The sequence below is a fragment of the Haliotis asinina genome, chromosome 3 (genome assembly GCF_037392515.1).
Source record: "Haliotis asinina isolate JCU_RB_2024 chromosome 3, JCU_Hal_asi_v2, whole genome shotgun sequence".
Classification (NCBI taxonomy): domain Eukaryota; kingdom Metazoa; phylum Mollusca; class Gastropoda; order Lepetellida; family Haliotidae; genus Haliotis; species Haliotis asinina.
The window spans coordinates 3,382,934-3,409,610 of record NC_090282.1 but is presented as its reverse complement, the minus strand read 5'-3'; the positions used below and the strand labels follow the sequence as shown (position 1 = coordinate 3,409,610).

The 26,677-nt window shown below is 39.7% G+C and overlaps 1 protein-coding gene across 11 annotated transcripts in view; it reads right to left on the bottom strand.

Annotated features, from left to right (window-relative positions):
- LOC137277315 (band 4.1-like protein 4) overlaps positions 1–26,677 on the bottom strand; it is a 121,463-nt gene that overhangs the window by 59,000 nt on the left and 35,786 nt on the right. For all 11 annotated transcript variants that reach the window (XM_067808989.1, XM_067808995.1, XM_067808993.1 and 8 more), the window contains exons 2-3: positions 2,952–3,056; positions 969–1,011 (exon numbers count right to left, since the gene is read on the bottom strand). In XM_067808989.1, the coding sequence (XP_067665090.1) occupies positions 969–1,011; positions 2,952–3,056 (148 nt within the window). The remainder of the gene's footprint in view (positions 1–968; positions 1,012–2,951; positions 3,057–26,677) is intronic.

The window sequence follows — 26,677 nt, the reverse complement described above, 5'->3', positions numbered from 1 at the left end:
GATTATCAAATGCATCATATCAAACCTTTACGCTTTCTGTAGAAGTGATCTGTCTTGAAATGCAATTACTTAGTTCAACAAAATCAAACATATTAGTTTCAATACTTAAAATCGGGTGAAAATTGACAAATGCTTTTTGTGTGTCTCTCATGGAGTTTTTCATGTTGAGAACCTTTGATTAAAAACAGAATCTACTGTTACGAGAAGCCAAATGGTTACTCAAGCCTATATTTGGATTGGTTACTTTAACCTCCAACAAAAAGCATACTAACTGACACTTCCAAAATCAAAATATTCATTCTGACATTTCACTTTTTAATTTCATTTGGGAGAAAAGAATCAACTATCTCCTCTTTGGTAAAAAGTGTCAGAAAAATCTTCCCAAGTTGAAAACTGTTCTTTTTGTAAATAAATCTGGCAGCAACTTGCTGGCTTGACAAACAGTAGAAAATAGAATGTGTTTTCAGTGTGCTGGTGAATCTGCTTTGTAAAACTGACTCCCCACAGAGATACGGAGATGGCTAATTGCCTCTAAGTCAGCTGAACCACGTGTCAATCTCCCACGCTCCTCATGGTACACACACAAAATAGTCCACAACTAGTCACACCAAACATATCCACCCTCTCCATTCACAAACACACACCAACTCAGGCACAGACACACAATAGGAATGCTGACTGAGCATGAAACTTTCATGCAGAAATTGAAAAAAATAATTACAATTGTACTTTTCTGGAGGTAGTTCATTTCTGGCAGAAAATTCCATGTGGGTAATTAGCCCCCTTGGTGTCTGTAGGCCACTTGTGACTCAATTGGCCTGGCACAGAACAAGCTATTATCACAGACAAATCGTAAGGAACTCATCACAGACCACACATGGGGTTACAATAGGCTGAGTTCTACAAGAAGTCATGGGTCTGTATATTAACCCACACATTACATATATTTGATTAACTAGAGACCTCACCTTTAAGTTGTGAAGCAATGGACTTCCCTTCCTCCAACCAGTGCTGAAAGACAATGCAACACACATGAACTTCAAAAACAGATAGCTATAGCCTTATGAAGCACTACAAAACAGCCGTCCCTTGCACAGGTAGAGGGTGGCGTCTTCTACAGGTAGAAGGTTTAATAGCCTACAGGTAGAAGGTGGAGTCTCTTATGGGTAAAGGTTTTGTCTCCTACTGGTAAAAGGTTGTGTCTCCTATTGGTAGAGAGTGGAATCTCCTACAACTAAAAGATCTCATACAGTCTCATACAGTTAAAAGGTTGTCTCTTCTACAGGTTAAAAGGTTGTGTTTCCTACAGGTAAAAGGTTTACTCTCCTAAAGCTAAAATGCTGTGTCTGCTACATGCTAAACGGTTCTGTCTCCTACTGGTAAAAAGTTTCTCCTAAATATGGAGGGCTGTGTCTCATACAGATTAATGGGTTGTGTCTCCTGCATGTAAGGAATGTTCCAGCACAGGGTGGAGGGGCTCTTGCTCAGTCATATTCAGTTTCCAAAACAGGCTATTTGGAGCGTTTTGAGACAGTTAACACACTAGGATTCAGGTGAAATTACCAACATTAAAAGGGCTATGGAATGGGTCAATAAGCTCTGGTACATCGTATTTTCATGTAGATAAAGGATTCCATGAAAAAGGAAAGGAAAAGGGACAGTGCTGATTTATGTAAAGGGGTGTCTGTACAGGCAGAGGTGGACAGGTAAAGTGAGTGAGTGAGTGAGTTTAGTTTTACGCCGCACTCAGCAATATTCCAGCTATATGGCAGCGGTCTGTAAATAATCGAGTCTGGACCAGACAATCCAGTGATCAACAAGATGAGCATCGATCTGCGCAGTTGGGAACTGATGACATGTGTCAACCAAGTCAGCGAGTCTGACCACCCGATCCCGTTAGTCGCCTCTTACGACAAGCCTAGTTGTCTTTTATGACAAGCATGGGTTGCTGAAGGCCTATTCTATGCCGGGACCTTCATGGGTCGGACAGGTAAAGAGAAGGCCTCTATAAAGTGTCTGGGTCTGATACTGTAGTTTTGTTCCTGCAACTTCAGTCAGGGCATGCTGACCAATTGTCAGCTCACTGCAGCAGAAGCAACAGCAGCAGCACATTACAGCAGGTACATGAAGCATGGCTGGAGAAGGAGGAGCTCACAATGAGGAACACAGAGACACCATAGGTGGGCTACTATGCCCCTGGAAAGACCATTTTGATACCTTGTTGGAGAATCTCCTGAAATGAACCATAGACAAAACACCAGGAATTCCTCTGCTTCCTGACCTTGAACACAGTTCTTGAGGAGTGCACACAGGTGCAAGGGTTAACAGAAACTCTAGCCATGGGTACTGGTGCTCACCTTCAGACAGGAGGCATAGGCTAGTCTTACTACCATTACAAGCTGCCTTTCATACCTGATGACATGGCTTTTCAACTGCACTACAACTGATAACAGAACGGTTGTGACCTGTATCAGGTATGTTGAGTTACTGTTGAAATAGTGAGTGAGTGAGAGAGTTTTAGTTTTACGCCGCACTCAGCAATATTCCAGCTATATGACGGAGGTCTGTAAATAATCGAGTCTGGACCAGACAATCCAGTGATCAACAACATGAGCATCGATCTCCGTAATTGGGAACCGATGACGTGTCAACCAAGTCATTTTGCCTGACCACCCGATCCCGTTAGTCGTCTCTTACGACAAGCATAGTCGCCTTTAATGGCAAGCATGGGTGGCTGAAGGCCTATTCTACCCTGGACCTTCACGGGTTACTGTTGAAATAGGAAATGTGATTTTCTGATATACTCCTTTGAATTCAACATCTTTCAATTGATCAAAAATTGTCACAAATCTAATACTGAAATACATTACAGATTAAGAGCAAAAGTTGGCTTCTGATGACTTTGATGGCACAAAGAGAATGACTTGATCTAATAAAACCTCTATACTAACCGTTTGACCCCGATTGTCCACAAATCTCAATCCAAAGTAGTCTTTCTCAAACAGGTTGAGATGGTCAAACACTCTCTCCAGCAGCAGGTACCCCTTCGAGCTACCCTGAATCAAAAGAAAGTTTACTTAGTTTTCTGAGCAATACATGGTTCTGGCACTGAAGCATACATTGCTATCAACAAGTCTGCAGGTATTCTTGGGGAGGGATATGCAGAGGAGTATTTGCAGCACAGCCATTCCTACCTAACAGTAGTCTAGATGACACACAGTGATGTAATCTTGTCACATCACACCAACCTGGCTAACACAATGCTTCATTAAATCCCTGTATATCAGCATGATGAGGAGGTCTCTGTGTATACCAGTGGAGACCTATGGGATACTAAGGACGCTATCATCAATCTTGACTGTGTATACCAGGGGAGACCTATGGGATACTAAGGATGCTATCACCAATCTTGTCTATGTATACCAGGGGAGACCTAAGGGATACTAAGGACGCTATCATCAATCTTGTCTGTGTATACCAGTGGAGACCCATGGGATACTAAGGACGCTATCATCAATCTTGTCTGTGTATACCAGTGGAGACCCATGGGATACTAAGGACGTTATCATCAATCTTGTCTGTGGTGTTGTGTTTTAAGATTTTTCTCAACAAGAGAGGGAAGTGAGGAAATGTGTAATCTATTGTGTCCCTCCTTTACTAAACTGTCCCACCTTATCTGTGGTGTGTAGATGTACTTTCCCTGTACACATTCCAGCACTGGGTTCTTGATTTCAGTCTTAAACTGCAGGTAGTTCAAATTCAGTATTCATTTATATTTACAGTTCATGGCCAATTATTGCTGTCTGTGAATGATTAATGAACACATTCTATGGACCAACTCCTGAATCACTGAAGAGTTCCACTAAGAAATGATTGTGACCAACTCAATTGGGAGTTCAAAGATTGTGACACTGTCAGTAGAAGAAATGAACAGCTTTTTGTTTGATCTATAACCTAAAACATACATGTAGTTTCTAAGTAGTTTTTGAGTTTGTTCCCTCAAAGGACCATACAAACTGCTATTCTGTCCTTCATTCACATTGCCATCAAGATCCAGTCTAACCCTTGCCTTGCTCTCACTGAACTTTAAACTCTCCAACCTGGATACCCCATCACACTTCCAGTGTCTAGTCTCAACCACACAGTAACTATTAGTTCTGGTGAGAAACAAGAGAGCTTCTCGTCTCTCCTGATCTATTCAATATGCACAGACTTTACATCAACCTATCTGAGATAATATTTGTAACTGCATGCGATGACAGAGGTGAATGCATTTTTGTTGGTAGTGTTAGTAGATCTGTTTCAGTCAACACAATGGAGAAGACATCACAAGTATCGTGTACCGTGAGCTGGTTACAAAAGGAACGTCATAGTGTACAAGGATGTGGTCACATGGTCAAAGCCATGTGTTTGCTCTCCTCCAGTCAAAGCGTGATGAGATTAAAGATGCCGTGTCAGCTTCCTATATAAGCAGCCTGTCAACGCTGACATACATGGTGCTGAACAATTAACCCCATCAACACCAAGGTATTAGACACGTCAGTACATCACAGTGCCAACCAGCTGAAAACATCCCATGAAGCATGGGTGCAACCCATTACTGTGTGCTATCTTGTATAAACAACATAACCATGCCATCGTGGAATATTACTTGTACACAAACTTATAACAGAGTTATACAATTCCCTATTCAATACCATAATAAGCCGACTATCATCTGTATGCAATATCATATCAGTGGTTGATTTGCAAAATACTGTTTTATTCCCGACTGATTAAAATGTCTATTTTCAGTAGCTTTTGACTGGTACATTGTCCACATACAAAATCACTGGAGTACATTGTCTATATTTTCAATATGCAATCATCATATATAATTCATAAATACAATGTAATTACAGAGTTGTATATTATCAATGTACCATGTTATGACTCTTTTCTGTTATTTGTATTATCATTGATAAAGTGATAGCTATCATTGGGTCACAATGTTTAGAGTTTTGAGTGTGTATTGACAGTCACTTTTATTATCATGTATGTTCAAGGGCAATAATATTTTTAGTGGAAGGCCTTTTTAGATAGTACTCCACGGTTAAATGCCCTTGGCAATCCATTGTTCACTTCCTGTTCCAGAAAGGTCTAAGTGAATGGCGAATATACTCGAATGTAACTCGAATATACTCCATGCCTGACTGCTCTGTGTAAACAAGCTTCATTTAGAATTTCTGCTTTCTCTGTAAAACCAAGACTCAAGTGAGTTAAATATTGTATGTTTGTGACCCATTACTTTAGACTTGTGACTCAGCTGCATTGTACTAGAAATCTGTATTGTGATTCATTTTAACTTGCACATTGTTTGCTCATTATATATCATTGAATATTTTAGACTTGTCCCTGTTAAATATTGCTGGTTCAAAGGGGATTCTTACACCTTTTGACACAGCGGTTTATTAAGTGCAGCAACAATCACCTTGAAATTAACGCTTTGATGTAGGAAATTTGCTATTCCAAATCCAATTTTGCTACCTAAAACAAAAAGCACACAATAGTAACAACATGCTCCCTGATACTTTTTAATGAAACTGCTTTACGTTCATCAACTAGCTGTCATTTACAAAGGAAAGATTTCCACTTTAGCACCCCTGCTGGTATTTTAATTTTAAAAAAAATACTAATCCTAGCTTTTCTTGGTCTCTTACATGTGGCAGTACTTGCATAATTGTGACAGAGAAACAGTCACTTCAGCGTGCATATGCAGAAATGTAACAGTCTACTGCTTCATATGATTGATAATGAACATTCATCATGTCGTGAAGCGCAAGGGCGATAACATATCATCTGCAAAATACAAGTAAAGGTATTACTTTCGCATAACTTCATAAATACCACTGATAGGTACATTGCATACATACACAGTGATAACTGGTATATTACCTACATACAACATGATAACAGGAACATGCTGTCAACTATCAGACAGGCTGGACAGCCACCTATGGACTGCCATAAGCTCCAGATATCGAGGACTCCTCGCAATAGTGCCTGCACTGTAATGACATTACTGGTATGAGAAGCACTGCAGTGAAAAACACCCTCATGTATCTATTCTGGCCTAGCCTGAAGCTGAACCAGTCTACCCTTTGGAGTCATTCAAATAATTAATCCCACTTCACACTTTAAAAATATTTCATAAAACAGAAAGCATATAAAGCACAGCTCCTTGAAGTTCCTAGTTCACTCAACTATTTACAGCTTCTCAACTGAACAATCAGTTGATTGTTGAATGCCCAGCAAGTGCTTGTAAACAGATCATAATTCGAGGCACAAGGGGACAGCAAGGCAGGGATCTTCCCCGTACATTATCCACTTCAACAAAACAGAGAGTTAGGTGTATGTACATGGGATACGGGTGAAGTGAATCTTACGCTAACTCAACACCAGTCACGAAAAACTCAAGACCAGTCAAGAAACTGGACCTGGATGCATCAAGAGAGGTACATAAAACAGATAGTCAGCATTGTCGCTGACATTGACATGAAATGGTAATATTTTGTCATCCTTCTTGAACCTAATGTGCAACTAGATGTGTATGCTAGATGTTGTAATTCACCTGTGCCATTGTGATGAAATTAAGAGTGACCACACATTCACAATCACAAGTTTCATTACCCAGCAAAAATCATATTGCAGGTTAGTTTCATATTACAAACACAAAAGAAATACCAGTAGGACAAGAAAAACATTTTATGAACACAAAGGCACCATGACATTTTCCATTGTGTGCTTTATCAAGTGAATAAACCTCGTGATCTTCTACTCTTCCATTCAGAGGAGACGATGACCTGGGAGGCAATGCCCATTTACCAAGCTCTAGCTGTATATCTCACCCCTAGCTAGTGACAACTGTCTACTCAGATATACCTGTATACCTCACCCCTAGCTGGTGGCACCTGTCTACCCAGCTCTATCTGTATACCTCACCCCTAGCTGGTGACTGGGCTCCAAAATAGGTTCATATCTTGTGTCAGGTGTACAATCATACTCTGATTTCAGTGTGATGTTAGACATTTGTACCTGAGATAAATACATTGACACTATGTATAGTAGAGATCAATTAGAAAATATTTTGGCAAGCTTTTTAATGTTGACAATATTCATAAACTGAGGCAACAAGTTATTGCTACAGTTGAAAGACATAAAATTATTGCTACCTTTGGAAGACACACAATACTGAATATGAGACGTCCTGTGTACCTGGAGAATAGGTGAGGGGCATGGCATTGTCAGGCAGATGGAATCCATTAACAAATATGTCCACATGCCATAAACCTACAGCACAGGAAATATTATCTCCCGAACTAGATCGCTCCCTAAGTTATATGCCAGGTAACAGCACTGTCACCTGCCACAAATTCTGACAGTCAACTCAGGTATGCTCATTAAACATGTGAACTACACTTTCGTCATCTACATCCATTTCCACATACTACAATTCTCAAGGTCACAAAATATCAACACTGTCTTAACATGCAATAAGATTTTGAAATTTCAGAATTATCTTACTTGAAACCTAATGTCTTCACATGTTTGGTATGCGAAGCCTCAGTATCCCTGATGTCTGATATATATCCTCTATGCCATTTGTCTGGCACACAAAAGCCTCAACATTCCACACGTCCTCTATATATCACATGTCTGGCATAAAAGGCTCAACATGACAGATATCTGGGATATATCCTCTATATCACATGTCTGGCATATAAAGCCTCAACATCACAGACATCTGGGATATATCCTCTATATACCACATATCTGGCATACAAAGCCTCAACAACCCACACATCTGAGAAATATCGTCTTTATAACCAACATTTAAATTACAACAAAAATGAGCCAGCATCGTTATCACCCAATCACCTAGGTGAGATGCAGCGTTGACGTAATGGGTCCCGCCACGGAACAACCCTCAAAGGTAAAGAAGATTATACAAAGCTGTGTGTTGAACCAATCTGTCTGGTCACAATGAATGGAGGCTGACCACTGTTATTGATAGTTAAATATCTCCTTATGCAAGCAAGCAAAAGGATTATTTCAAACTTCATTCTGCTGAGACAAAATCACTGTTTATTTCATCATGGGGTAACTTGAAAGGGCAGGAGTGACGTATGACTTGAGACTGTCAGAGACAGATCAACAAAATCACGAAGAGTCATATGACAGATTACCTCATTACAACTTCAAAGCTAATACGTAATTCCTCTTAAAAAAGACAGTCTTCATTTGAGGTCCGACAAGCATGGGTCCCCTGGGTTCCCCCCTAAATGAGGGGGCAAGTATTGGTATTTGGCTTTATTACCCCGCCCTACTGCACACAACTAGGTTAGAGCAGAACTTCATCAAACTTAATGTAGCATTTAATCACATTTTGTCCAAAAGCCGTGGAGACGAGATGCCTGGACATGGCATTGATCACCAGACACCACTTTCTGCTAGAACAGGCATCCTTCATAGTAATCACAGCAGCATTTAACACACTAGTGTTCAAAGACTTGAGGAATGCACCACAGATTCGTCTTTATCTCCCATTTCTAACAGCTTCACCTCTGTCCCTCAGACAGACAAAAAACACTTCAAAGAATGTCTGCGACAACATTCCTTTTTCATCCCTGTCAGTGTTTACACTAAGTTCTATCAATCACCTACAGAATTAACACGATGGTGCAAAATCATTCAAAATATCAGAAATTTGCCCAGAATTACTTTCTTAGTCTTTGAAGGAGGAGAGATGTTGTGTACAGTGACAAAGCACAATGTTTGAGAGCCTTTTACAGCTGAAACAGTTTTGCCTCTCATATAGAATTACTAAGTCAGTTTGTTGCACTCCAGCAGACCAATCTGAAATAAAGTCACAATGCATAACCCTAAATAACTTAACAAGAGGGTAAGGATAAAGACCCCATAATCTTCCACTCAATGACAGCCTGTTTTGAATACTGCAAATCAATTTTCAAACACACGACTACATCAAGATAAGAATACAGTAAACATACAAAAATAGAAAATTAATATCCTCCGTCAGGTCCTTCAGTCAGGAGGTCAAGTGACTGGCTTTTTTCTCACACAAAATCTATGTGAAAGAAGAGTGTGCCCTAAGATAACTAAGGATGTATTACTAGATGGTCAGATATATGGATGGGCATCCCTGTTTCAACACCTTGCTCACATAGCTATCTGCTCTGTAAGTAAGGTAACCAGGACCCTGCTACTGACAACATGACATCGGACACCTGAACCCATCTGATAACAAGGCCTAACTGACCCTTACTGCATGCAGCCCATGCCGCAAAGAGCCCTTACTGACCCTCACTGTATGAGGCCCTTAATGACACTTTCTGTGCAGAGCCCTTACTGGCTCTTATTGCACGGTGCCCTTACTGGCCCTTACTGTACAGAGCCCTTACTGCACTGTGCCCTTATGTGTCCTTTCAGTATGCAGCCTTGTAATTGTGGCGCCCTTACAACATGGAACCCTTACAGTACTGAGCACTTACAGCACCAAAACTTGTATTTGGAGCCCAAAAGAGCATACGAGGGGGGTTTCATTACAGATGTATAATGAAAATCAAACTTGCTTCAAAACTTCATCAAACTGAATCGCCTTTCTAATTACCCTGCTCCCTGGTCTGACGAGCTCTCACACATCGATGCTTTGACGTTCAACCAATCTCTAAATTCTAGCCGTTAAAAGGAAGCTACTTCAAGGGAGTTGGAAAACACTGGGCTGGCCCATTGTCCATCCCATGTCTACTTTATGTCTAAATAATAGATTTTTCGGGAGAGAGCAGTGTTCAGTGACATAGGGCTCTCTTTCGCTTGATGAGGCGGCCAATGAAAATCTCAAGCGCACTTGGAGAGCTCCCACTATGAAGCTACTGAAGCAGGCTTTAGCTGTCCTTCATAACGTTCCCATGCATTGGGATTTTTTCTGTGTGAATTCAACTGCCAAATTCATTCTCCAGGCAGGACGCATTTTCTGGACATGTTTGGGTTTACACATCTTTAGTTCCTTTGAACTTTGACAAGATTAAACTGAAATCAATTTCAATTTTCATTTTTTCAAGGCGCTATCTCTGTCTATGAAAAATTTATGCATCTTTGTGGTGGCAGTGAAACAAGGTTTGATGTGTGAACTGAGCTCATGAGTGACTTAACTGCATGTCCTATTGAACATGCCACAACTACATATGTTCCCACAGAGATCATTAATACTGGAAGACGTGCTGCCAGAAGAACCTATGTCCAGTGTGCCAGTCCTGTGACTCAAGCACTAACTCGTGCCATTCAAGTCTTCACAAACTCACTCCCCAGTTACTGAGACTGACATATGTAACTGAGGATAAGATGACACTGCCCTCACAAATATCATCAGGCACAACCAGACAACTCAAAGCAATACAACATTTTTTTCAAATTGACTATAACTCACAGTGTAACAATATCCCATTGCATGTTAGCTTGGTATGTTATTCATCCCACAAACAAAAGCTGACAGCACTCTAAGTTAGAGGAACGTCACAGAAAGATGAAAAGTAAATCATCTACCACAGCTCTCCCACTTCCCACACTGACTGCAATGCCTGTGATGTTGTTCAGCTTCCACGCCACATTAGCCTCATGCACATGAATCGATACCCATGTCCAGCAACATGCACAGATTTATGTGTAACTACAATATATCTGTCCTTCCAGTAGTAGAAGCTAACATTTCCAATCAACAAGCCCTCTTAAACTACAGAAACAGCTCAGCTTGAAACAAGTCTTACTGCTCGGGATGTTGAACTATGGGTACACTCGCTGAAGATCTTATTTCAAATTCAAACAAATCACCATTAATTTCATGTGACTCCCTCCATCAGTGAAGCTGTATGGATGAATTGATCAAGGCAAATACAAGGTAACAGTGTGTATATTGCTTCATATTACTTCCTGCTTTCTCAATGACATAACTGAAGTACGACTGTGATAAGTGACACATGTCCACAGAACATGAGATGAATAAGGACCAACATTAAATATCCACTCAGTCAAACTTGACCCTCTTAGGAATCCCTGCGACCCCTTTTGAAAGCTTACACTGCCTCCTTGTAAATTAGATCACACGATCATGAATGTACATAACACTACTTCAAAGAATGTCTGGTATCCACACCATATTTCATTCCAGTCAAATACACGGCCTGTCAGACTTAATGCATGCAACTTGTCTGTTCTCATGCTTCACCCTCAGGCAACTCAGGAGTAGTGTCAGGGGCCGGATACTGTCTGCAAGGTGCACAACTAGGGGCTGGCTCACACATTGCTTGATGTATGTGGTCAGGTATACCCAGTCACACCTTATTCAGGGGTACATGCATCCCTGCATTAAATAAGGGTATACACATCCCTCCTTAATTTAGGGCTTTTCCATATCCATGTCTTATATAGCGGTACACACATCACTCCCTTATATACGGTTACACACATCCCTGCCTTAAATATTATTATTATTACAGGATGTTTATATGGCACACATATCCATGTAACTAGTGCTTGCTAAAGGTGCTGGTATTTGTTTCCGTCGATCACTGTGTGTCAATCTCAGTGTCACATCGTATTATCAATCTCAACTCCCTGGGGAGTACTTTGTCCACACAGTACTTTGTCAACACGGAAAGAATCTGCACACAAAGTTGACTCAAATGTTGTTACACCCGGTAACAGGTGGGCTTGATCCCGACACCTCAACCTCGCAGGATCGCTAGCCTGAGACTTTAGCCAGCTCACCCACCACCCTTATGGGTATACACATCCCTTTTTTATATAGGGGTACACACATTCATTCCTTATATAGGGGTATACACATCCCTTGTTTACATAAGATTACACACGTCCCTGCCTTACATAGGGTATACACGTCCCTGCTTTATATAGATGTATACACATCCCTGCCTTATATAGGGTCACACACACCCCTCCTTCATATACAGGTAGACATCCATGCCTTACACAGGTGTGCATACATCCATCCTTTTTACAGGGGTATACAAATCCCAGCCTTATATACCATACATCCACACCTTATACAGAACTATATGCATTCCTCCTTTATATCCCTTTATTTTGATCAGCCAGAGACGTAACATATACGCGAGACGGCCTATCATCTCTTGTTCGCAAGACGGTGCCCTCCACGGTACTAAGTAATCTTGCGAAAACTATTAAGTCATTTGCATATTTTCCGGAAGTGACATACATCCATTGTGTAACTTCATACGGCACACTGAAAAAAAGAACTCAGTTATATATCGTGCTAATCAAAATTACTGTTAAATTAGACTGCTTGCTTCGATATTACATTAAGGCTCATGGTGTTGACATGTCAATATCGTATCTTCAGGAATACGTGTCAGCTTATGCCTGCAATAGCCGTGTATGCATTTTTACAGAATATACAGTCCCTGTAAGCGTGCGTGAGCGTTTCAGCCATCAAATGAGGCATGAACCTTTTGTGTGTGAAGTGTTATTGGAAGTGAGCACGCAGTTTCATCAGTATACACACTGAGTTTGTAAACACATCTCAAAAATGTTTTTAATGTATGAATTATAGGCTGTGATGCATATCTTTGTGAATATCTCCAAGGGTAAAATCTGCAATAATTCATTTTCAAGACGATTGTAGCAAACAGACTTGTAGTCCTAGCTAGTGTTCACCATTGGAACCAAACCAAATGCAAATGTTTCTGAACCTCTTAAGAGTAAAATGGATGTTTCTTTTGAGACCACCGTAAATACATGATGTTGATTGGGATGCTTATGTAACACTTTCCTACAACATTTTGTAAAATGACAGAAGTTGGGAAGAAAACTAATTAGATGCTAACTGTTTTCTGGGTTCTGGAGAGCCGCTCTAACGGCTCACTGATCACGTGTTTGCTTATTGCAAATTGAGGATGGTGTTTCTCTGTACAGTCCAGCTTGCGAATGATGACTTGTTGATAACGAACATGCGTATAAGTAAGTTGAACCTTATTTATGCCTTCGGAAATTGACATGATTTGATAAAGGCATTTAAACAAAGGAAATCACACTTTGTGACAAATTTCCAAATGAAAAAAGTATGAAAATACAAATTTAAATAAGCAATCTTAACGCCCCCCTGCAGGTTGTAATATCTTTCGCCCCCTCTTTCGATCAAACTCCAAATGACCTGGCGGATACATTACACATTATATCACTAAGCTCATATTAACTCTACAAATCATCATTTTCTGAAGAATTGTGTATCATGTCGGCGATTTGCTTAACATCCCTCATCCTGGAAGACACCATTCCTCCAACCCCTTCAGTGTGCACAGTATATTAAGGTAAGAAAGTGTTGTTTCACTTACCCTGTAGCCATACAGGTAACTTTGATTAGATCAAATACATACATACCTTTTCTACAACAAAACTAACAACACACATTACCAGATCTACTTCAGGTAAAAATTGGGACTTTTTTGTTTACATATATTCTATGTATATGCTTGAAACAGAAAAGGTTTTCTTTCCTGGAAGACAACATGGACAGTGGAAGATAACAAGCCCAGTGTATAGTCCTGTATGCTGAGTTGGACTTTGAACGGCCAAAATGGCTGTTTCGGCCTTGAGTCAGCAGAATGAAGGAACACGCATATTCCAGAGAGCATTGCATTTTTTGTCATAAAAACGAAAATGTACGAACCGTTCACTGAACATTTTAGATGTATGTAGTACAGCTATGGTTATGAAACACAGGTACATATTTCAAATACATCAGTGCGGCGAATTGTGTTTGTCTTAGCTCATCTTTTTGGCCGAATGCTACACAATTAACCTTCAGTCAGATTATGCAATTTATTGTATCACACACGTGGGGGGGGGAGGGGGGAGGGGGGGTAATTACCTGTTTACGGTGCCTTTGTCGTCCGAGGTATATTTTATGATAGCCTGAAAACACGTAATTAAATGCTAATTATTCCCTTTCCTGTTTGTGTTTAATAAGCTGTGATAGAAATAGAAATGTTTATTTAGTGGTGACAAATATTCAAGTCACATGGAAGTGGGCATAATAGCGTTTTTGAACATCGTTCCGATTGAACTGATCTCTCACATGATAATGAGATGACATATTCATGAGGAAGACAGGAGTAAAATTGTTCCAAATGATTCAACTAACTCAAAATATTGTCTATAGCATAACTGATCGACGTCTTATCAAAAGATTTTTTATTGCATAATATGATAGTGAGTTATGTTTTGTTATGAAGGAGTTATTCTTGTACTGATTATCTTCGAAGAGTACTTGAAGGTGCTGTGCATCATTGTCAACACTATCATCGGCTTTCCTCTCTTTTACTTTGGTAGATGGTTTAAACAGTATTCATCAATAAAAAAAACAATACATTAAAAGGACAAGACCAAAAATATATTCTATGTATTTGTGTAAAATAGAAATGGTTTTCCTTCCTGGGCGACAACATTCAGCCCCAGGTACAGTCCTGCATGTTGGGTTGGACAGCCTGTTTCAGCCATCGCCTGCAGAATGAAGGAATATGCTTATTCCAGGGAGCTTTGCATTATTTGTCATAATTACATAACCTTTCGCTGAATGTTTTATATGTATTTAGTATAACTATGGAAATGGTTATATATTCTCGAACATAGATGCATGTTTAAAATTCTTCAGTACAGCGAATTTTATTTGTCTTCTGACAGAATGAATCTAATTTCAGATAGATTATGCAATTGATTGTATCACACACACGACACTGTTTTCCAGCAATGATTAAGCCGGAATGAAGACGAGGCCGAATGCGGTCAGGCATAGCTAATGACTGCAGTTGATTTGCCCTGAATATATAGGTAGGAGACTGGATACCTGCAACAGGCATGATGCAATACAACACGTTAGCTCGGTGGTGTGTACATCTAATGGGTTTAGAGACAGCATATTTGCAGACAGTTGACACGGTTGTCTTGTGGACACGGCTAGGCACTGTGCAATTTCCTGCTTACAATGCTTTTATCATCTGTGGTATACTTAAAAACACATAATTAAATGCTAACAATTTTGTTTCGTGTTGATAAGCTGGTAAATGACAGAATCGTGTTTATTCAGTTGTGACAAAAATTCAATTCACATGGAGGTGAGCAAAATCTGCTCAGGGAAGTGGCATCTTCCGTACATCTGTTAAAATTCGTGAAATTATATTTCTACAATTACGTGTTTATGACAGTGACATAAAACTTAAGGAAAGGAATCCTAATTCCCGCAAGCAGAATGTTCAAGAATACATACTGCTTAAACTATAAAGATCATGCAGTCCTCTGCAGTTACTTACCACTTGATGTGAGTGAACATATTGAGCACCGGGTCTGCTCCCGCGGCCAAAGTGTCACGTGACCCATTTGCAGATGCTCTGTCTCTTGCACACAAAAGAAACCTGACAGTTAAAAAAAAGTACATATCTTCCAAGACGATGACACCGATATGTGTCACATGGGGGAAATTGTCGTCAAAAACTGCAAAAGCATCTGTCGTACGCGTAACAATCTTGTGAGGAAGGTTTGAGTGTCTGACAAGAAGTGGGTGGAAAGTGGATGGTTCAACACGATGACACGCCTAAGTGTGTTCATGTACATGAACAAGTACTTATATGGTGCAAATCTGCATTGATTATGCTTTCAGAACATGTTAAGATAATGTTTCTATAAAACTGGCACATATGTGAAAATCATCATCAAAAACTGACTACTTTTGTCTCTCGTATGTCTGTCGATGTTGTGAGGGCGGTTTGTGTGTTTGTGGCCAGTAGGAGCAAAGTAGATGTATTTTTGCACGATGGCAGACCTATGTGCGTTCATGTACATGGACAAGTACTTATATGATGTAAATGTGCACTGAATAAGCTTTCAGAAAGTATTAAAATAATGCTTGTGTGACAGCATATAGGTGAAAATCGTCAAAAACAGATTACTTATCTTTATCGTGCTTCTGAAAGTCGTTTCTTGTACGCGCAAAGATCTTGTGAGGAAGGTTTGTGTGTCTGTGACGAGCGGTGGGAGGAAAGTAGATGTTTTCAAAGCGATGGTACACCTATGTGCGTTCAAGTACATGAAGAAGTACTTATACGTGGTAAATCTGCATGGAGTAAGCGTTCAGAAAATATAAAAATCATGTTTGTGTGAAATGTGCACATTGGTGAAAATTGTCGTTATAGGCTGACTACTATTGTTCGTGCATCTGAGAAACGTCTCTCGTACGGGTAACGATACTGTGAGGACGTTTCGTGAGTCTGTGACGAGCGGTAGGTGGAAAGCAGATGTGTTTCATCGCCATGGTACACCTATTTGCGTTCGTGTACACGAACAAGTACTTATACGAGGTAAATCTGCACTGAATAAGCTTTCTGAAAATATAAAAATCATGTTTGTGTGAAATGTGCACATGGATGAAAATTGTCGTCAAAAGTCTAAAATCTACTGGTATAACAGCAAACATGTAATGTAAAAGTGTTTTTACATCGATAGAAATGGTCGTGTTTTCCAATGATTATACTTCCAACAAAAAGAGTAGTCCGTATGAAAAAATGTTATTCATGATTTTGTCTAAATTTATTATATCCTCTTTGTTGTAACGCAAGAAAAATATCGCTATGTAAATTACGTACGCTTCAGACAGTCTAAGTCACAAGACAGATGTTTGGACTGAGCAATTTAGTCAGGCATCAGTTACCTCCCATTAATGACATGCTAACACAGTCACTTCTACGCGAGACGGTTCGCGCAGTTTTGAAGAAAGTAAAAGATGTTTCAACACAATAACAAACAGGTGTACATTGAAAGCTGCATATATATTATGAATCTATGATGAATGAGCTTTCAGAAAATACTAAATGTAAGTTTCTGAAAAATATGTATGTAGGTGAAATTCATTTGAATATTGTCAATTTTCGCTAAATCTTTGCACATTTTTGTCAGTTTCTGACCATTTAATTTCCTCTTTTTATGTTTTCATTCACGTCATCCAAAATCTTGACCATCTGTCAATGACTGTAGCAAAGTTTGTTTAAATATATTCATAAATAACACTTTTAGACGCATTAATGTGTGACATGCAATCTCTCTGTGATTAGGCAGTCGCGTATGAGTGACCCGCTCTCAGGTAGTCACTTGTACACATAACGATAGACTGTCTCGCGTACATGTTACGTTCTCTACTGTTGATAGAGGGGTCTACACATCGCCCCTTTATATAGGGATGCACACATCCCTCCTTTAAAAAGGGGCACTCACATCCCTCCTTTATATAGGGGTATACAAATCCCTGCCTTACATAAGGGTTTACACATGTTGAATTTATACAGGGGAATATATATATCCATGCCTTTTATAGAGGTAAACACATCCGTCTCATATACAGAGTTACACAAATCCCTGCAATAAATATGGGTATACACATCCCTCCTTTACACAGAGGTATACACATCCTGCCTTATATAGGGCACACACATCCCTCCTTTACATGGGGATTCACACATCCCTGCCTTATACAGGGGTATACACATCCCTCCTTTACACAGAGGTATACACATCCTGCCTTATATAGGGTACACACATCCCTCCTTTATATAGGGGTATACACATTCATGCCTTATACAAGGACACACACCCATTCTTTAAATAGGGGCACACACATCCCTCCTTTAGATAGGGATTCGCACATCCCTGCCTTATATAGGGGTATATACATCCCTGCCTTATACAGGGGTATACAAAACCCTGCCTTATACAGGGGTATACACATCCCTGCCTTATACAGGGTATATACATCCCTGCCTTATACAGGGGTATACACATCCCTGCCTTATACAGGGGTATACACATCCCTGCCTTATACAGGGTATATACAACCCTGCCTTATACAGGGGTATACACATCCCTGCCTTATACAGGGTATATACATCCCTGCCTTATACAGGGTATATACATCCCTGCCTTATACAGGGGTATACACATCCCTGCCTTATACAGGGGTATACACATCCCTGCCTTATACAGGGGTATACACATCCCTGCCTTATACAGGGGTATACACATCCCTGCCTTATACAGGGGTATACACATCCCTGCCTTATACAGGGGTATACACATCCCTGCCTTATACAGGGGTATACACATCCCTGCCTTATACAGGGGTATACACATCCCTGCCTTATACAGGGGTATACACATCCCTGCCTTATACAGGGGTATACACATCCCTGCCTTATACAGGGGTATACACATCCCTGCCTTATACAGGGGTATACACATCCCTGCCTTATACAGGGGTATACACATCCCTGCCTTATACAGGGGTATACACATCCCTGCCTTATACAGGGGTATACACATCCCTGCCTTATACAGGGTATATACATCCCTGCCTTATACAGGGTATACACATCCCTGCCTTATACAGGGGTATACACATCCCTGCCTTATACAGGGTATATACATCCCTGCCTTATACAGGGTATACACATCCCTGCCTTATACAGGGGTATACACATCCCTGCCTTATACAGGGGTATACACATCCCTGCCTTATACAGGGTATACACATCCCTGCCTTATACAGGGGTATATACATCCCTGCCTTATACAGGGGTATACACATCCCTGCCTTATACAGGGTATATACATCCCTGCCTTATACAGGGTATATACATCCCTGCCTTATACAGGGGTATACACATCCCTGCCTTATACAGGGGTATACACATCCCTGCCTTATACAGGGGTATACACATCCCTGCCTTATACAGGGGTATATACATCCCTGCCTTATACAGGGTATACACATCCCTGCCTTATACAGGGGTATACACATCCCTGCCTTATACAGGGTATATACATCCCTGCCTTATACAGGGTATACACATCCCTGCCTTATACAGGGGTATATACATCCCTGCCTTATACAGGGTATATACATCCCTGCCTTATACAGGGTATATACATCCCTGCCTTATACAGGGGTATATACATCCCTGCCTTATACAGGGTATACACATCCCTGCCTTATACAGGGGTATACACATCCCTGCCTTATACAGGCTATATACATCCCTGCCTTATACAGGGTATACACATCCCTGCCTTATACAGGGGTATATACATCCCTGCCTTATACAGGGTATATACATCCCTGCCTTATACAGGGTATATACATCCCTGCCTTATACAGGGGTATATACATCCCTGCCTTATACAGGGTATACACATCCCTGCCTTATACAGGGGTATACACATCCCTGCCTTATACAGGGTATATACATCCCTGCCTTATACAGGGTATACACATCCCTGCCTTATACAGGGGTATACACATCCCTGCCTTATACAGGGGTATACACATCCCTGCCTTATACAGGGTATACACATCCCTGCCTTATACAGGGGTATATACATCCCTGCCTTATACAGGGTATACACATCCCTGCCTTATACAGGGGTATACACATCCCTGCCTTATACAGGGGTATACACATCCCTGCCTTATACAGGGGTATACACATCCCTGCCTTATACAGGGTATACACATCCCTGCCTTATACAGGGGTATACACATCCCTGCCTTATACAGGGGTATACACATCCCTGCCTTATACAGGGTATACACATCCCTGCCTTATACAGGGTATATACATCCCTGCCTTATACAGGGTATACACATCCCTGCCTTATACAGGGGTATATACATCCCTGCCTTATACAGGGTATATACATCCCTGCCTTATACAGGGTATACACATCCCTGCCTTATACAGGGGTATACACATCCCTGCCTTATACAGGGGTATACACATCCCTGCCTTATACAGGGTATACACATCCCTGCCTTATACAGGGGTATATACATCCCTGCCTTATACAGGGTATACACATCCCTGCCTTATACAGGGGTATACACATCCCTGCCTTATACAGGGGTATACACATCCCTGCCTTATACAGGGGTATACACATCCCTGCCTTATACAGGGTATACACATCCCTGCCTTATACAGGGGTATACACATCCCTGCCTTATACAGGGGTATACACATCCCTGCCTTATACAGGGTATACACATCCCTGCCTTATACAGGGTATATACATCCCTGCCTTATACAGGGTATACACATCCCTGCCTTATACAGGGGTATACACATCCCTGCCTTATACAGGGTATACACATCCCTGCCTTATACAGGCTATATACATCCCTGCCTTATACAGGGTATACACATCCCTGCCTTATACAGGGGTATATACATCCCTGCCTTATACAGGGTATACACATCCCTGCCTTATACAGGGGTATATACATCCCTGCCTTATACAGGGGTATACACATCCCTGCCTTATACAGGGTATACACATCCCTGCCTTATACAGGGGTATACACATCCCTGCCTTATACAGGGGTATACACATCCCTGCCTTATACAGGGGTATACACATCCCTGCCTTATACAGGGTATATACATCCCTGCCTTATACAGGGGTATACACATCCCTGCCTTATACATACATATCCATATACATTTCCATGCCATACATAGAGTTACACACATTCAATTATTAACGATAAAAAAAATCAAACAATGGACATCACTCATGCTGAAACTAAAAGGATTGCTACCGATGATTCTGTCTGCATTTAGTAAATTCATATTCATCAGAAATTATTTATTTATTGGTTGAATTTTTAAACTAAATTTGTCAGTATACGTTATGGAATGTTTATACCATTCTGCTGATTTTTCTGTTTACCTGGTAAAATCCATGAATATGTAGCCTAAAAGACTACATTAAGCCTAAATTATGCCGCATAATGAAAATGCAAGATGACTTGATATATTTATTTAAATAACAGGATATACTGTGTTAGCATTCAGAAATTAGGAGTATAACCATGTGTGGAATAGTTGTGATTAGTGAAGAGAAATATATATTTGTGTTGATGTGAGTTTGTGAAATGTTTCTGTCAAACAGAAAATGCCTTAAATCAAAATTTGATGCATAAGATCTTTGCTTCTCTGCTTAAAAGAGTGAAGTTTAAAATATTTTTGACTGCAGTGATAAATGATAGACAACTGCAGAAACAGAATTACCTCTCAACATCAGCTTCAGAAAGGAAAGTTAGATGTAGTTTATGTATCAGTAAATGTCACAAACTGATCTGAAGAAGAGTTAAGAGTTAAGAAATCCTATTATAAATATTGTTTCAGGTAAGATCATCTGGGTCTTCTCAGCATCTCCTTCATTCCGTATTCCAGGACAGTTTATATATCTCTCCCTGGATGACCGGTCTACTAACAGCAGTCAGTTTATTTTTTCAACTATCCATCCCAGGCCAACTTCTGCTGGTAAAATGTGTTTCCACCTGAAATACCCTCAACTTCAATCTACATATGATTATGAAGATTACAAACAGAACAGTCCATGAATAAAAGTAATACTTATTGCTCTGGAAGGTAAAAAGAAAACAGTAACAAAATATAATCTGGCGAAAGACTAAAATACATTTTGTACATGTTTTTTTCATATTTTGTGACATATGGATGGTGGAAAGTTTCACAATGACTCCAATTTTCTTTGCAGGTTTGAAGAAGCAAAGACATGTGGGTAAGTGTCAAGTCCAGTGAAGAAAGTAACAAAGGCAATAACACTAACAGACAATATTGTGAACATTGTTATTGTATACATGCTAAGGCAGACAATTTTGTGTGATGCATTTAAGTTTTGTGTAGACAAAGAAATTTCTACTTATATCAGTTAAAATAACTCATGACTGTGATATTTGCATCAAGTTTATATTGGTCCTGTTTTGTGCAGTACATCAAGAAAATGAACAGATGAATAAAAATGTTTAAGAAGTATGAGTGTGTTTGCTGTTTGTTTAATGATATTTAGGAGTCATCTTTGTATGAATTCCAGAGTTGTAGACAGTGTGCTTCCCCTAGAGTCATGGTCCATGTTACTTGGGCATGCGCTGTTCATTTATTTTGTGCTTAAATTTATAAAATAACTCTTAATCCATTACATGTATGTGAATTCTAATGCCAAAAAAGAAATCAGGGGTATCCTATTACCCTATGTGTCAAATTTTGTTTAAATACACCCCTGAACTTTAAGTTATGGAAAATTAAGATATTTTCAATGAAAAAAGTGGTCTGGGAGTTTTCCAGTAATTATGAGCACACTTGATCTAGACCTGAACACATAATTTCGACACTTTAATTGCCTCTAAAATATTTATTTATAGTCCGATTTTCAAAAGGAAATTTAAACTGAAATCAGGAGAATGTGAGCTATCAGACAATGTTATTTGAATTCAGTTATCTGTAATATGAAAAAGTCATGTGGTGTAGCTACTTATAGGGGTATACACATTCTTAGCCTTATATAGGGTTACACACATCCCTGCCTTATACTGGGGTATACACATCTCTCCTCCTATAGGGATATACACATCTTGCTTTATATAGGAATACACACATCCCTCCTTTATGTATAGGAGAAAACATGCCTCCAAGGTTTTAGTAGACAATGTAAAATTGAAGGGGGAGGAATTTCCTAACCCCGATTGTTTTACATTGTCTACCAAGACCGAGGAGAAGTGTTTTCTCTAACATATATACCGTCAATGATAGGTAATTACAATGTACATGATCATTTAATGAAGGTACATAATAATAACTGAAGCACACGTACAGTCAATTTAATGACAGTAACTATATAAGTAGATAATTTAACCCCTCCACCTTCGTCAGCCCGGTGGCCATGCGGTATAGCATCTGCCTACGGATGAGAGAATTGCTGTTCCAATCCCACTTCGGAAAACCTTTGTATTGAGAGTTTAATCTGGAATGATATTTTCCAATTTCTTAAACACTCAAGTATCATTTGAATCTTGATGTTCATGTAAAGTTGGGGAAAGTAAACTCTGGGAAGTGGTCTTACTAGCGTAAAGTAAAACCTGTCCCTCCAAAACAAAAACCTCAAATGCGGTTTCTCTGGGTAAACAGGAGATGACCGAATATACAGTGAGAAGCACCCTTTAGGTTTATATATAGGTGTATACACATTCCTGCCTTATAAAGGGTCATACACATCCATACCTTATTTAGGGGCACACACATCTAAGGCTAAAAGGTACGCACTTCTAACGTAGGTGAACAAAGGCATGTTTGGAACAAACACACAGATCTAGCATGAGCTACATAGGCTTCAGATTACGGCATGACTGACGAATACGAAACTGTAGCACCATCGAAGCTAGAACCATCATGTTCACTCACAATAACTCACACACCAATATAGTTGCCAAATGGTTTTAATGGCCTGTTCAAAATCCAACTCTGAATCAAAGACACATGTTCTTCTATCTATCTACTAATAAAGCTTTAATTTGCTCAGTAGAACTTGACCAACAAAACATTTAGTACAGACCCATGCCGGCCGACAGACAGGCCCGCCGCCTGTGTATAGTCTGCTTCAAGGGAATACCTGAGGAAGTATCATTCCATGCACCCCACAGGCTGCTCCATCTCTGTCGAATCTCATTAACTACGTGCAACACAGACGCTCACACAACTACTTCATCTTAAACTTTTCCCATAATTCAATTACATGTAACTTCATTTTGACAGTTGGCTGTTTAGCATGGAGCCAAGGTGGGCTGATTCACATGGAACCAAGAAGGCTGTGTAATGTGTTCAGCACAGCCTGGGTAGGTGTTGCCATATCATAACTCGGAAGAATATTGTTTACATGCAGAAACTGGGTAGTTTTCATTTACAGGTTGGGTCATGAAGGAGGTTAATGAAACTGGATAATGCATTTGAAAAAAGAATATTCAGTTAACAACTTGAGGAACCAGGGCACATAGAAATTGAAGAATGTTGATGAAAAGAGAAGCCATGTAAACAATCAGGTATCTTCTACCGACAACATGCAGCTGGCACCCATGTCTGAACCTGGTCCTAGTGTCAGCATAATTACTCCATCAAATGGACTGTGAATAAAAACAGTGTCCATACGAACAGTACAAGCATCTTACATCACATCCAGATGAAGGCTTCATTGTACCGCCCCTTTCCTCTCCGTTGCCCATTGCAAAACACACATGTTCATCATCTAGCCCACTATGCACCATATTGGAGTATCTCCTTCAAAAATACAATACAACAATGTTTTTTCTGAAGAGTTTCAAGCTTGACTTGAGCCCCAACATTCAGAAACCAACACCAACATTCAGAAACCAGAGCTCAAGATAAGCTGCGTTTTTGCTTATTATAGACCATAGAAATGTTGTAATATGTAAGTAAGTAAAAAAAATGCCAAAATATGAAAAAAAACCCACTAAATATTTATGTTTACGCTATGTCAAAATAACAATGTGTATTTACCCAAAACATCAAAATCATGTTATGAATCAAAGCAATTCAAGTCTATCGAACCTAAAATTTTTCCACATCTAAATATTCAAGATTAAAAAGCTTCTAAACGCAAATAAAATGTGCAAGAGATATAGGTTTGTTAACCCTTTACATACTGGCCAATCTATAAATAACAACCAATCAAATAGTTGTTTTCTTTTTGTAAACAAATCGATAATGTCGAATAATAGCTTCCAGTCACTCATAGTAAAATATCTTGGGTCCTTTTACTGCTTTACAAACAGATTAGATTACTTCATTAGAGGACTACTAGATGAATTAACAGGCAAGTTGTGTCATAATCAGAATAAATTGCAGGTAATATTTTAAATGTTATATCATCTAATATCAATCTTGGTATCTTGTTTTACACCAAAACAGATGTGAACTAAAGCACATATTATTTCTTACAGCAAAAATGGATAAAGCTGCCATAGCTATTACCTGTAACTCAGCATTGTTGGGTGGATTTTGTCTTATTTTATAACTGGACAAAAATGTCACACTTGTTGATGTCACACAAATTAAATACCTGGATTTTAAAACATGGTGGTATAAGTATAGATACCCACTTGAAAATAGTAATACCCAGTTAGCTTCAAATGTGTAGGTATCATACCTATATGATTACCCAAAAGCTTATCTGGGGATCTGTGAAATTTGTCTCCTTGTCAGTTAGGAAGATCATATTGCAACACTTCATAAAAATGAACTTCACACATGAACAGAGTGTTCAGGAGACTTGAAGCATTTGCTAAGACAGCAGATTAACCCTAGCCTACTTTCATTAAGAACAATTACAGATATTGTTAATAATTATTAATTATTGTTAGTGAACTTACCTCTGGATTATGGTAGCCAGTTTCCTGTGGGTGACACAGATATACAGAATGAAAGAGATTAACATTTTTGCTTCTTACTAACTCTAACTATGTCGCAGCTATCCCTAGTGGTATGCCTAAATCACTACATGGTCTCACTTAACTGTGACGTCACAGCAACGATCACTTAACACCCTCATAATTCTATTATTTTTTTTACTATATTTTCCTCATACCATTCGTGGAGCGTTCAGGGAGGGCTCTAGATCCCCAAGTCCAGAGGTAAGTTTACTAATAATTTCCAAGAATATCCTTAATTGTTCCTAAATATGTCACAAACGTTCCCTCTAGATTATGGCTGCCACAATCCCACATTGGAGGGCCTCAGTGAATGAGGAAGTATAGGAATACCACTATACCTTGGAATCCAAAGATTTCACGGGTGATTGGCCTATCGATCACCACTCATGACACCTACCAGTTCTTTATTGTTTATTCGACAAGTCAATTCAATGCAGATTTTGACCCTCAACTAAACAATCTTGGCACAAAGGGCAGACATTAGCCAGTGTCGATCAATGAGAGGGCGTGGTTAGACCACACCCCCTTTTATGCAGTCTTATGTCCTTGGATATTGCTATCCCTGGCCATGTATGCAAGTTTTAGCTTGACAATATTGGAAATGACTTACACCCTGTCACGTCATGAAGTGAATGAAGACTTGTGAACTCACGAAATAATTTCCGACACAGTGGCTAAACTTCTAACAGCGCCTAAACTTCTAACAGCATATCTCCAAAAGACGAAGCAACATTTCTAAAATAAACCTGCCTTCATTGAAAACATCACTTATTTAATCTGCCGTAAATTAAATTAGTGATAAAACTTAATTACCTCTGTATAGTTCAACAAAATTAACACACCATCCATTTTGAATGTATTAGCTCTCGGCCAGTCAGATTCTTTCAGTCTCCAATAATTACTATTTCGCGACCAATGAAACAAGAGTCAACAGAAGATGACATATCCCCCCAGCCCCAACAGATCTGAAAGGACAAATCATCTGAAGGTAACTTGATGTTTTTTCAGACTAAGTTTGAATTGTTTCCATGGAAATATAAATGCCTAATAGACAACAAAATGTCGAGTTTTGATTGGTCCACGTGACTCTGATAAAATATCATGTACATCCATCACGATCCACATGCGGGAGTATAAAAGTTGTGTACTCCCGCTACGAAAGTCTTATCACCCTGCTATGCCTCAGTGACGACGCGAAGTGAGAAAAGCGTGCATCGACAAGCCTTTAGTAACGTGCGGTAC